Source organism: Triticum aestivum, chromosome 1A, assembly GCF_018294505.1.
Source record: "Triticum aestivum cultivar Chinese Spring chromosome 1A, IWGSC CS RefSeq v2.1, whole genome shotgun sequence".
NCBI lineage: Eukaryota > Viridiplantae > Streptophyta > Magnoliopsida > Poales > Poaceae > Triticum > Triticum aestivum.
The window spans coordinates 450,964,009-450,977,670 of record NC_057794.1 but is presented as its reverse complement, the minus strand read 5'-3'; the positions used below and the strand labels follow the sequence as shown (position 1 = coordinate 450,977,670).

Below are 13,662 nucleotides of genomic sequence, written 5' to 3'. Positions count from 1 at the left end.
CCCACACACCCCCACCCGACCCAAACCCTTAGACTTGCGGCCCTCCTCTCTTCCCCTCTCCCCCCTCTCAAATCCTTCTCAAATCTTGCAAATCCGCCACACACCGTGGATTTCGAAGCCAACCCCTCCCTTAAGGTAATCTCCTCCGATCCCCTCGTTTTCATCCATAGGAATTGTCACATTTGCTCAAATCTTGCTAGTTTGGGGAAACCCTAGATTTTGATAGGATTTGGAAATTTGTGTTGAATGATGTTATATTTCTTTGCTAATTTGGGTTGTTTAGGCTTTCATAGTATGCTAGGGTTAGGGTTATGTGTGTTTGATGTTGGTGTTAGGGTTATGTTGGTGTTAGGGTTGTGGTTATTGTTATGTGGGGGTTAGGGTTAGTAATTCATATATATGTTAGGGCATATGTGTGCAAATATTTTTCTTAAGTATTTACTTGATATATGTGTGTTTTTGATTATTGTAGGGATGGGGAGAACTTGTGTTTATGTTCATCATGTGGATAAAGAGGCCTTTTTGAAAGGCAATGTTGAGACGGACCCGGATGAGCTTGACATGGTGTTTGAGAGTAGTCCTAGCTATGCGGAGCTTTTGAAACAAGTGAGGAAAGATTTGAATTGGATGGACCCAAGTGACGTTGTTGAGTTCGAGGGAAGGCATAATGTTGGTTTAGGAATGCACATCCGTTGGAAGACAATGCGTGTGAACTCCGAGCAACGTTGGGTTGCATACAAGGAGACGGTTGCGGAATCTCTAGACAAGGCTCTTGAGTTATTTGCCTCCAAGAAGGTTGAGTCTACTTTGAATTTAGACTTGAACCGGAACCCCTCCCCGTTGGTTGCTAGCACTCCCCCACCCATGAACCAAGATCAAATGAGTGAACCTCAATTCACGCAAGAAGATTGGCCAACATTGAGCCCGACTCCAAACAACCAAAATAAAGGTTTTGAAGAGGAGAATGATGAGTACGAGGAGGATGACAACGAAGTTGACCTCCATGACAACAATGTGGGTGATCTCGACCAATATCATGTGCAAGAGACAATGGACCAATCCATCCCTTTTTCCCGTGCATATGCATCGGACTCGGATGACGATGGTCCTGATGAAGAAGTTGATGAGGAGGGGTTCACACCGAAGGAGGCCGAAGCATTCAAGAAGGTATTCGGGCGGGATCACAAGACACCATTGTTCAAGGATCTTAGTCTCGCGGATGAAGCCGTTGTGGATGGTGAAAAATGCATATCTCTTGGAGCTAGGCCAAGTTCTCACCGTGATTTGGAAGACGGCAAGAACGGGATATATCCCGGTTGTGAGTTTCAATCCTTCTTGGAATTGAAGATGTGGCTCGACAACTACTCGGTTACACATTATCGTCCACATAAAGTGGCCAACTCGGACGTGAATGTGCGTTACACGGTCAAATGTGAAGTGCCAACATGTCCATGGATTGTGCGTGCAAGGCCATGGAAAGGAGGTCCCACTTGGCGCATAGTGAGTTGTCAACCAACTCACATGTGCCGGCACAAGAATGCGGATGGCAAGTTTGTGTACCAACAACACAGACAACTCACGTCCGAGTTCATTGCTTACAGGCTGTCCAACCAAATATCCACACTTCCAACAATGAGCATCAAGAGTGTCATTGACCTTGTGAAAGCCATCTTTCATTACAAGGTGAAGTACGGCAAGGCATGGAAGGCGAAGCAAGCCGCATTCAAGATGTTGTATGGCAATTGGGAGGAAGCATACAACCGACTCCCTAGGTTGTTGTTAGCTATGGCCGCCACAAACCCAGGCATGGTTCACGTGGTTGAGCCTCATGGGCACCAAACATTGATTCATAACGGGAGGACCGTCCGAGTATTTGGCCGTGCATTTTGGGCCTTTGAGCAATGCGTGAGGGCTTTTGAGCATTGTCGGCCCGTCATCGCCATTGATGGCACGTTCTTGACCGGACAATACAAGGGCGCTTTATTGGTTGCAATAGCAAGTGATGCCAATAACCGGGTGTTGCCTTTGGCTTTCGCTTTGGTTGAGGTGGAGAACAATGATAACTGGGAGTGGTTCTTGCGTCAACTGAGAACAAGGGTATTACCTGCTGAAAGGGAAATTTGTGTCATATCGGACCGCCATCCTGGAATTCTAAATGCGGTGGTGGTTGACATTCCCGGACATACAAAGTTGCATCATCGATGGTGCATGAGGCACTTTTGTGCAAACTTCTATAGGGCATGTGGTATCAAGGAGTTGGCCGATGATCTTCAGGATTGTTGTCTCGCTTTCACCAACAAGTGGTTTTCCACATTGTTCAATGCATTGCTCAGACACAAAAAACTTGACCCCGGCGGTCAGGAGTTTCTGAATAAGAACATTGCCGAAAGGAATATGTGGGCACGTGCTTTCGATGAAGATGGCCGGAGGTACGGTCAAATGACAAGCAATATGGCAGAATGCTTCAATAAGGTGCTCAAGGGTGTACGTGCATTACCCGTGACGACAATAGTTCAATACACATTTGACAAGTTGAATGAATACTTTTTAAAGCACTCAATGGAGACTGATAAGCAGATTGCTGGTGAGAACAAGGATAAGCACAAGTACAATTTCCCACCAAAGGTCGAAGAATGGTTGGAATTTCAATCACGAAAGGCAGACTCCGAAGAAGCTGTACTATATGACGACAAGGAGTGGAAGTATGAGGTGAAAGAGCCCGGAGGAACCACAAATGATGGCCGCCAACACGGAGGCCGGGCTTTCAAGGTCTCCCTAACACGGTGTGATTGCAGCTGCATGAGGCCGTCTTTGCTTCATCTCCCATGCTCGCACTTGTTAAATGCATCCCGGGTTAGGAATGTGGACGTCAATCACCCTCTTACCGTGAGGGAGTCCGAGTTCTCAATCATGACGGTAAAGAATACATGGACTCCACGGTTCCAGCCATACTTGGATTTCGAAGCCAACCCCTCCCTTAAGGTAATCTCCTCCGATCCCCTCGTTTTCATCCATAGGAATCGTCACATTTGCTTAAATCTTGCTAGTTTGGGGGAAACCCTAGTTTTTGATAGGATTTGGAAATTTGTGTTTCTTTGCTAATTTGGTATGGTTAGGTTTTCATAGTATGCTAGGGTTAGGGCTATGTTGGTGTTAGGGTTGTGGTTATTGTTAAGTGGGGGTTAGGGTTGACCAATAATTCTCGGTTTTGTAGGCATGGCTTCATCCGGTTCCATGACGAGGCCACCGTGTGCTAACCAAGAAGACATGCCGAACAAGTGGAAGGACGCATCTTTGGACAAGGTGAAGGAGAAAGATGTCAACATCCCGCCTTGTTGGTGTGGAGATGTTTGCAAGGTGAAGGTGTCCACCGACCGAAAGAAAGCATGGACGGAAGGGCGGAGATATTTTGTATGCCCGAACTATGCTTATGATCGTGCACTTCCAACTAACGCCTATGACCAACCACCGGTAAGCTCGAGAAGTATAATGTTACTCTCAAATGTGTGTCAACACTAACAACAAATTTTTATGCAGTCACCGCCTCCTCTATGCAAGTACTTCACGTGGATAGATTTTGAAGTGCCAGAAGATGTGAAAAAGGACCAATACGCAGATTGTCTTAGGCGGCAACGACGGTTCGAAGAATCGTTTCGAAGAGGCTTGGAGGAAGAGCGTCGTCAGAAGGAGAGGATGGAGCGGAAGAAACAAGAGGAGGAGAGGGCACGCCAAGTGAAACTTGCTCGTGAGGAGGAGAGGGCAAGAAAGCTTGCAAAGGCTCGCGAGGCGCAAGAGGAGGACTCGGCACGTGACAAGAAGGGGAAATGGCCTCGCTCTACTCAGTAGGGACTTCGCTTCGGTGCACTCGTCGTCAACTATTTTCTAATGAATGTGTCATGAAGTTGTGAGGGCATGTGAGATGTTGGTGAACTATCTTCTAGGGCAAGCTGCCATTTGTCATTTGTAATGAATGTGTCGTGAACCATGTCGTAGTAATGTTTGAATTGTCTTAAGTTATGAACTCGTCGGCTTAAAATTTATGTTTGTTCAAATTGTTGTGATGCTGCAGTCATTGTAAGTATTGTGGATGTGATGCAAGCCAACTGTGGCTCTCTGGATGTGAGATGTTGGAAGTAGTGCATCGCCTAAGGACAGGGCGCTGCACTATACAGTGCAGCGCCCAATTGTTGGGCGCCACACAGTACAGTGCAGCGCCTATATGTTGGGCGCTGCACTGCTGCTATAAGCAAAACTGCAGAAACAGATGCCATTTTGGCCTCCTGCAGCAGCACTCACATAATAAAAATACTGTAAACTGCACTAGTAAGAGTTCACCAACATATAACATAATAAAAATACTGTAAACTGCAGAAACTAATAACTTGAACATCATATCATTTAAGACAATTCAACATTACTTCAGGTTCGCAAACACAAATACCACACTAGTAAGAGTTCACCAACATATAACATAACCTCACAAGTTCGTCAACCTAATTAAACGGCTACAATTAACATGAACAAGCACTAATGCCTTCCGCGCGTGTTCCTGGTGGCACGCCTGCAGGCAAGCTTCTTCTTCTTAGGAGCACGAGGATCCTCTTCGTGCACTTCCTCCTCCGCCTCCGCCTCCGCCTCCGCCTCCGCCTCCGCCTCCTCCTCCGCCTCATCATCCAAGCTAGCCATCCGCGAGGTCCCTACGACCACCTTGGGGTTGCCTCTGTTGTCATAGTCGTTGGGCGTGTACCGGCGTCTGGGCTGCCTAGGCTTGAAAACATATGCGGACCGAGCTTGAGCGTCCGCCAAAGTCATGTCATCATCAAGCTCATCGCCCTATCACACAACGAAACAATATGGTGAAGGCCGATGTCGTAATCAAGTGAGAATCACATCTAAAGGATTAGTCATACCTCTTGGGTGATCCCACCCTCATCATCCATATAAGCATATGAGGAACTCACATCGTCCCCCTCATGGTGAGGTGCGGGGTCTGATGGTGTACCAGACCTAGAGGCAGATGGTTCATCATATTCAGGATCACGGCAACCGAGAAGGTTCGATAACCGCCTTAACTTCTTGGCCTGACGCTGTAACACGAACAAGTGTGTAAGATAACAAACTTCGCAACATAGACTGGCTCTCATAGTGAATGCGATATGTACCTTGAGGAATGCTCGTAGTGAACCATCATCATTGCCAGTTCCAACCGGTGTCTTCTCCAGAATAGACTGGCTCTCATCAGCTGCTTTCTTGATCTCGGTGCGCTGCGGATGAGAAAAAATGAATGTGTTAGCCATTCAAACATGTGTAATACGGTCAACAGGAAAGTAAAGAGGGGAACACTTTACCACATAGTTAATCACCGGAACAGCAGGGACTCCTTGCCCTAGCCTGACATCTCTGTTGTACCTCCCCTTTGCTAGATCCTCAAAGTTTACGGGTTCTTCAAGAATATCCTCATTATATGCCGGCGGGCATATCTCAACTCGAGTAGTTCCAATAAACCATCGTACGTAGTTATCAAAAGCAAGTGAGTTGTGCAGTGCTACGAGCTTGCTCCACACAAAGCTGGAAGCGGGTAACATACGCAGAATGATGCTTGGCCTAGTCCTTTATCTTCCGTTGCCTTCTCCTATCCAACCTGCGTGGTATAAAACCAAACATTAGCACAATCAAAAGGAGTCCCGATGATTAGACAATACGCACACATGCTCTCTTACCTATGAAGTGCTTTATCCGTGTCCACCCAATCCGGCGGGTGAGGCTGGAAAAGACCAAACTGACGATACACGCGATGCGGCAAATGAAACTCAACCGCCCAGTTGCATATCAGTGGGCACCGCATAAGCCAGAGATCCTTATCCTGCAAGCACATCAGGTTGAGGCGGAAGTCCGCGGTGTACCCCAAGCTCTCACCCGCGCCATATGGCTGCCATTCCACCTATGAAACAGGGCAACAATGCAAATTTGATAACTATTTTTCAAGCAAGCATGAGAAAGGACTAAAGTAATGACCTCCTTACCTGCTCAGGCGTAATCGTGTCCAACTCGGCAATGTACTTTTGGTACATGAGATTGACATCGTTCGTCATCTCGGAAACGATATCCCACTTGTAAGCCCATGTGGGGCGCCGTAATTCGTCATGTTCATCTGCATACCAAGGATCAAACCTGACGCTCTTCGGGCGTCCAACAGGCAGACGCTCCCAGCTCCATACAGAAAGTAGAAGCAGATTACCACCAATGCCTGCACTAGGTGTGATCCTGCAACACGCATCATCCAGCTACATATGAAAGAAAAACAATGTTAACTTGACAGCAAGCTTGCATTGCTAATGAATAAATGAGTTGATCACAAAACAGACCAACTACCTGTCGGTACAAGTAGGGAAGAGTCGCTGAACCCCAGCTCCATTTGCTATCGAAGACGGTCAACGCCTTCAGCCACATCCATGGAGTGTTCTTGCCAGTGGAGTCAGGAAACAAAGTCCTCGACACAATGTACCACATATACACACGAGCATGTGTCTGGATCACATCATCAGTTGCATCCGGAGGGCACGTCGCAAAGTTATTTTGAATCCACGTGAAAGCAGCTCCGGCTGCCTTCCTTTCCCTCTTCTTCTTCTCTTCTCCCTCCTCTACATCATCCTCAGCCTCGGTAGGAGCCATACCGATAAGAGCAATCATCTGCTCGCGCCACCCATCAGAATCGGTGCTCATACATAGAGGCCTCCCGTCGATAGCAAGACCGGTGATCAACGAGACATCCTCGAGCGTCACGGTCATCTCCCCGGTCCGAAGATGGAAACTGTGGGTCTCTGGCCTCCACCGATCAACAAGAGCGGACACCAGTGGAGCGTTCAGATTCGGCGTGGACCGGCTGACCAACAGAATCCACGGGAGTAGTCCTGCCTGCTTGATGTACGGTGTGTACCGCTCATCGTAAGGCATGGCAGGACCAGAGACCCCGTGATACCGAATCTTCAGAGGTTCAAGCTTCTGCAAAAAACAAGTAATGACAAATCTTAGGGCATGTAAATTTCAACTAAAGGCAAATTTGCAAAATATTTAGATTACTCATTATTACCTTATCCTTCTCGCGCATCATGTAGGCCCGGTGTTGCACGTCGTAGACATCGTCCAGAAGCCAAACCATCCTTACAATTTCAAACAATAAACATATAAAAGTTCATCTTCATCTCAAATAAACTAAACAAAAATAGGCATCTCATATATATCTAAAAAAACTAAACAATCTAGGGTTTCAACAACAAGAATCATATATTGTGAACTAATAAATAACACTACGGTACTACCAATATGAATACACATCCTAAATCGAGCAAACCAAACAAATCAAGGGTTCCATCAAATCATGGACAAATCTCTAGAATGGCAACAAATTTACGAAGCAAAAGAAAGAGAAGGGAAGAGTTTACCTAGTAGGATGGATTGGGGATCGAATCCACGGATCAAATCTTCAGATCTGAGAGGGATGTGGGGGGATTATATGGGGGCGCCGCCGCCGCCGCTGCTCTCTGTACAGAGAGCGGAGAGATGAAGAACTGCCTGGTCGGGCTGGGCGGCCGCGCTTAAGTCACTGTGCAGCGCCCAAGGGCTAGGCGCTGCACGTCAAAGTGTGGCGCCTAGCTCTTAGGCGCTGCACAGGTGCGTGTGGGGCCGCAACTGGACCAGGGCTGCCACGCTGGCAGGATGTGCGACGCCTAAGGGGAAGGCGCTGCACAGTAGGGTGCGGCGCCCAGATGTCGGGCGCCACACCAAAGGGTCAGCAGAGTGAATTTTTTTCCTGAACAGGTCAGTTTGTAATTTGATTTCTGCCTCAGGTCAAATCTGTGATTTCTGCCGTGTTGTGAATAGCTAGTTGTTTGCTACTGTGCTTGAATGGAAGAAGATGGATCGGGTTGATCGGGTGAACTTATCCATATTTTTGAAACGGAATGAACTTATCCATATGCAACTCCGTGTAGCCTGCGTCGGCTGCCTCTGCTCCAAACTTCTAATCACATGTGCATTTCTCTGCCTCGCTTTTTGCTAAGTATGCCGGGCACAATTTTTTTGTTTGCAAAATAATTATCTGATCTAGTAATAACGGTACAGAAAACCCAATCGGTAACAAAAATTGGGTCGGGCTCTCCTGCAGGGTTCCCAGCACGCATTATCGTGCAGGGCCAACGGGTGGCCGACACCTGTCCTGATAGGACCCCACCACTTAATAAAACGTTTTTCTTTTCTTAATTTACTGAAACCAGTTTTTCTTTGCCTTATCCCGGCGTACCGCTGCTGCCACTCCCTCTTCCACAGCCACTCATTCCACTGTGAGGGAGGATTCCGACCGAGAAATCCACCGTTCAGGTCCGTCGCCGGCGGCAAGACAGGAGCTGTATAGCGCCGTCCGTCTCTGATGCGCTTCGCCGCCCGGAGCTGTCACGGCTAGCGCCACCCGTCTCCGGCGCGATTCGCCGCCAGGAGCCACGGGGTTCGAAGGCAGTAAGACAGGAATCGCCGTCGCTCACCTCCGGCATGCTGCGCGGCCTGGAGCCGTTGTCTTGGCTGGAGGCAAGATGGGATCCGTCGCGGCTAGCTCTGCTCGCCTAAGGCGCGCTGCGCCACGCCCGGCCGTGGACTTGGCCGGCAGCAAAACGGGGCCGTCGCGGCTAGTGTCGCTCGCCTCCGGCACACCCAAGGCCAGCCCAAGGTTGTGGCTGACCCGCTCCCTGTGAGGTGGTGGCACGGTGGAACTGCAGCGCGTGCAGCCGGTGGCTGAGATTCCGCGGGAGGTCGCGCCGTCACAGTGGAAGATGCGAACTCGATGCAAACTCAACAAGCAAAGGTGAGAGATGATTCGCTGCTTCATCTACCTTTGTGCTAGTACGTAATTACCTCTCAGCTATATACGTACGCAAGCTATTACTAGTAGCAATGTACTAGCTCTGTACTAGTAGCTAGCTATGTACTGAACTCTGAAGTATGCAAGCTATCTACTCTCCTCTGCTTTTCAGTCATACAGTACAGGGGAAATCACAAATTGGTGAAAGCACCTTTTAATGAATTTAGTGCCTATAAGACCACATTTAACTGGAAAACTAAACCTCAGTTACATGTCTAACATATCATAAGGAATAACCAACAACTAATTCATATTCATGTATATATTTTTATTTGAGCATAAACCGTTGTGCATCTAACATTAAAAGGAATGGTAAGATAAATTATTACATCTCAAGAGAACTGTCTTGTAGAGCAATCCTGAGATACAAAGTTTACATAGAGCTATTTAAAAGTGTTTATCTTGTATGTGACTTGATTGGCTACCCAAGACCTGGAAGAACAAAGCAATGATTTCTTATGAGATATAAACTTCAATTGGGAATATGACTTGTAAGTGAACAATACCTGAATTGGCAGCTGGTCATTTTTGAGATGTTGGCCATCCTGAGTCTGATAACATTTGGGAACTCTAGATACAATGTTGATTCAAAAGTCAATACAAGGGAATGATATGTGCATGTTCATTTTAATTTCTAGCGATTAACTAATAAAATTCTACCTGACTTGGTTGAGTGCTAGTTGGCGGCTGGTGATTATGAGATGTTGGCCATCCCAAGTCCGATGACACCACAGAAGTCAACATGTAGTGTTAATCAAAAAGTAAATGACCCGTGCATGCTTGTCTTAATTTTAACTATTAACTGAATAAATATACCTGACTCGGTTGAATGCTATGATAGAAATATGGTGGTTGTGGTCGCAAGCCAAGTAACTGTTGAAAACTAGTAGTGTCTGTCTGCGATAGCGGAGCAGGCAAGCCATGATGTAATACTTGCAAATTATAGTTCTCAGGTCCTGGTACTGATGTCATAGTACCCGGCAGTACATGCAAATTATAATTATGTGCATGTGGTAATGGGAAAACAACTTGTGGTACCGAAGGCATAGCGGGCGGAAATACTTGCGGATTATAGTTCGCAACATTTGGTAGTGGAGGCATAGCATGCTGCAATACTTGCAAATTGTAATTGGCAGCATTCGGTAGTGGAGGCATAGCATGCTGTACTACTTGCAAATTATAGTTCTCGTTTGATATGTTGAAGCTAGGATTTGGTCTAGATGATGCAGAAGCACAATCACCACTCTTATTCTTGCATGTTGTTCCTTGACCTATTTGCAAAAAAATGTTAGATCTATTTCAATAACATGAGCAGATATTTATGTAGCTATTTCTTGTGGAATACCATACCTTTCTTATTACGTTTATTCTTATTATTCAGCTCCAGTCCAGATTTAATCCTCTTGTTGCTATTTCCTTGTTCTTTTCTCTTTATTCCCTGTACTGTGACTACATTCTCAAGGTTGCATTCAACTGGTTGCTTCTCTGTGACTACATTCTCGATGTTGCATTCAACTGGTTGCTTCTCTGCTTGTTCATGATTCGGTGATATATCTTTTGATTGATTTCCATGTAAAATTTGGTCCACCTTTTCCATTAGTTCAATTGACATAGTCTGCAGTAGTGCATATGCTTCTTTGTTTGCTGCTGCTTTGCTCAAAATGTTATTGTAAGTGCGACATAATGATCCATACTGCCTAGCTAGCATAACTCTTATATCTTCATCATCACTATACTTTTGAATTGCCTGTGAGGGCCCTGATTTTGCTCGCCTTGTCCATCTTTTCAAGATATATTCTGGTGCCAACTCCTTTATATTGTTGTGGTCCAACACCTTTAATGCATGACGACACAATACTCCAACAAATTCAAACTTTTTGCATGAGCATGAAACTTTTGATCCATTGGGATCAAATTTCACAGTATGACTATTTTGGCTAGCTGAATGGGTAACCTTGAATTCAGAAATAGAGCTAGTACGACCACTCTCGTACACACAATATCCCATTACCATGTCAAATTCTCCTTTAAATGTCTCAAACATAGCAGGTGTATATACTTTCGATGTTTGTGTAAGCATCGGCACATAAGGCACCTTTGGTGATGTTTGACTCGCATAGAAATCACTTTCCACTTCAGCATACCTTCTATCATCCACAGCCCTCTCATAGTGCTTGAAGAAATCTAATAAATCAAGGCGAACATGCAGGTATCGTTTCAATAGTGCATTGATACTCTCGCTTCTTTGTGTGGATATCATATCTGCACAAAAGGTTTGTCGACCATAAACCAAAGCCCACTTCTCTTTGTTCTGGAATAATCTATGTAGCCAGTCATTATCTTCCAAATTATATTTCACTAGCATATCATTCCAACCTGTTAGGAATTCATCAACTTCTTCAAAACCATAAACACACTTGCCAAAATCTTTCTTAAATGTCTTGGAACCTTGGAAAACATGACTCAAATGTTTTGCAGCGTTCTGATACATGTGCCACACACATAGACGATGTGTTGAGTTAGTAAAAACCTTGCCAATGGCACTAATAATGGCAGCACACTGATCGGTCAATATTGTCTTTGGTTCTTTTCCTGACATGGCCCTTTTGAATGTTTCAAACAACCATTCAAACGTCTCAGATGTTTCATCATACAATAATGCAGCTCCAAAAACCACTGTTTGTTTATGATGGTTGACACCAACAAAAGGGGCAAATGGTCTGCCATAACTATTTGTCTTAAAGGTTGTGTCAAAGCATACCACGTCACCAAAGTAGTGATAATCTAATATTGATCTTGCATCTGCCCAGAATATATTGGTTATCATCTCATCTTCCTCTACTTGTATAGCATAAAGATGAAGGATTTTCCATTTGCTTGTCCTGTAGGTATTGAAGAATGGCACCTGTGTCTCCTTCTTGGATTGACTGCATCCGCTTTGATCGGAGATAATTTTTATAATCCTTTTGACCAAAGCTAAGACATCGCCTACCCCCTGCTTGTCTACTCATCACTTCATGACCAGATTTTGGTCTAATACCTGAATCATTCAATATGTCAATCTGGGCCTTCTGAGCTTCTTTAATTCTTCTTTGGGATCGCAGTAGATGGGCTTTGCTTGGAGTTACGAGTTCATGATTGTGAGCATCCTCAAAGCTGCTTACAACATACTTTCCATTACCACTTATTTTGATGGTCATCTCTGCCATACACCCAACTCTTGTATCTGCTCGCTTCCGCTGGCATTGTTCCTTGCTCTTGTCCTTGAAACCTGCCTTTGAGCATATAAATTTCTTTGTTCGAATAACATTCGTTGAGGATTTATCATGCCAAAATTTCCGGACACTGAAACCAACATGTCCTGCATATGCATTATAAAACTCATATGCTATATCATCATTCTCAAATTCCATTCCTATCTCTGGTTTTAACCTTTTGCTGTAATCGTGATCAGTGTTTTGACCTGCCTCTCCCACATCTGTGGTGTCATGATCTACACAACATAAAAAATATCATATACTAATTAGTTCACGGACGACGCATGGAGTAAAAGATAACACGATATTCAGTCCTAGTTTTAGTGAAACCTGAAAAGCCCTTATAGATAGAACAATGCTTTTTGGAAAACGACACATGGTATTCACGGGAGCGTTAGAAACATATTGATCTTTTTCTTTGATACAGTAATCTATATCATTAGAGTCAGCAAAAAGAGAATATGTCAAAGGAGAAATCTCAGGCAGTAAAATTTACGCAACATCGTAGGAGTAATCATCACTAACAGAATTATAATGCAATTCGAAGGATTAATTTGCATGTGTTTCAAAGAAACAGGGCTACGAAAGATGAAGTACTGGGAGTAATTTGCATGTCATACATTCAACTCTTTGTTTATTTGTTTCTTTCAATCTTATCAGCTTCGTATGATCAAGTGTGTTGACAATTTGTACATTATAGGCGCAAGAACATACCTACGGACGATGAAGTGGCAGGAGCTCCGTCCATGCTGAAGAACACCGTAGATGTTGATCCACAGAGAGGACAATTTCCTATCAATCTTGATCTATTCTCCTTTGATCCGGGGGCAACAACAATGGAATAGATTGGTATGAGAAAGGATGGATGAAGTCACGAAGAGATTTTGGCGGCAATCTGGTGTTAGGCGGGAGATAAACCTGTCGTTTTGCTGATTTTTTAGAGCTAACTGCAATTAGAGAGATACGCTGGGTTGTTTAAGTGGTGGGGTCCTACCAGGACAGGTGTCGGCCACCCGTTGGCCCTGCACCATAATGCGTGCTGGGAACCCTGCAGGAGAGCCCGACCCACAAAAATTACACCAACATCCATGGAGTCCGGAAGGGATTGCGGCAACAGATCAAGACGATGCACGGACGAACAACCAACCATGACCACTACAAATAGCCGTCTGTCCAACAAGGAGAGCATAGCTCGGGCGATTATTGTTAGGATGTGTTTGGTACAACCAAAGGTAACGGGACTGGTAATGGAATCAGGTAGCGGTGGGATCACAGCGTAATAGGAGGATTTGCTTTTCTGTTTGTTTCATGCATGTAAAGGTATCAAGTTACAGAGCTAACAAGATCTGCTGTGTAATCAGATTGCAAAAAAACAAAAAAATCTCACAGAATCGAAGCCAAGAACAAGCTAACATGATCTTGACGACAATTAACTAGAGCAATAAACAAATCATGGAGAGGGATTTGGCCAGTTTACGAGCAGATCGGGTGTGT

General features: G+C 45.1%; 1 protein-coding gene and 1 long non-coding RNA gene across 2 annotated transcripts; one reads left to right on the top strand and one right to left on the bottom strand.

The window, feature by feature from the left end:
- Positions 1–8,161: 8,161 nt before the first annotated feature.
- Positions 8,162–13,639, top strand: LOC123055474 (uncharacterized). The gene is made up of 2 exons (XR_006426645.1): positions 8,162–8,854; positions 12,869–13,639. It is a non-coding gene; the product is annotated as an uncharacterized lncRNA (long non-coding RNA).
- Positions 9,063–12,473, bottom strand: LOC123055463 (protein FAR1-RELATED SEQUENCE 9). Its single transcript, XM_044479482.1, has 5 exons — positions 10,262–12,473; positions 9,728–10,182; positions 9,572–9,598; positions 9,418–9,481; positions 9,063–9,343 (listed from the first exon to the last, which is right to left on the bottom strand). The coding sequence occupies exons 1-4, from the start codon at positions 11,736–11,738 to the stop codon at positions 9,434–9,436; spliced, it is 2,007 nt and encodes a 668-aa protein (XP_044335417.1). The 5' UTR covers positions 11,739–12,473; the 3' UTR covers positions 9,063–9,343; positions 9,418–9,433.
- Positions 13,640–13,662: the final 23 nt, after the last annotated feature.

What these genes read in the sequence shown, in the direction of transcription:
- LOC123055463 (XM_044479482.1), bottom strand. Translation starts at nt 11,738, where the DNA reads ATGATAACCAATATATTCTGGGCAGATGCAAGATCAATATTAGATTAT. An exon ending in GAATAAACGTAATAAGAAAG is followed by an intron (nt 10,183 to 10,261) that starts GTATGGTATTCC and finishes TTTTGCAAATAG; the next exon opens with GTCAAGGAACAACATGCAAG. An exon ending in ATAGCATTCAACCGAGTCAG is followed by an intron (nt 9,599 to 9,727) that starts GTATATTTATTC and finishes CATAATCACCAG; the next exon opens with CCGCCAACTAGCACTCAACC.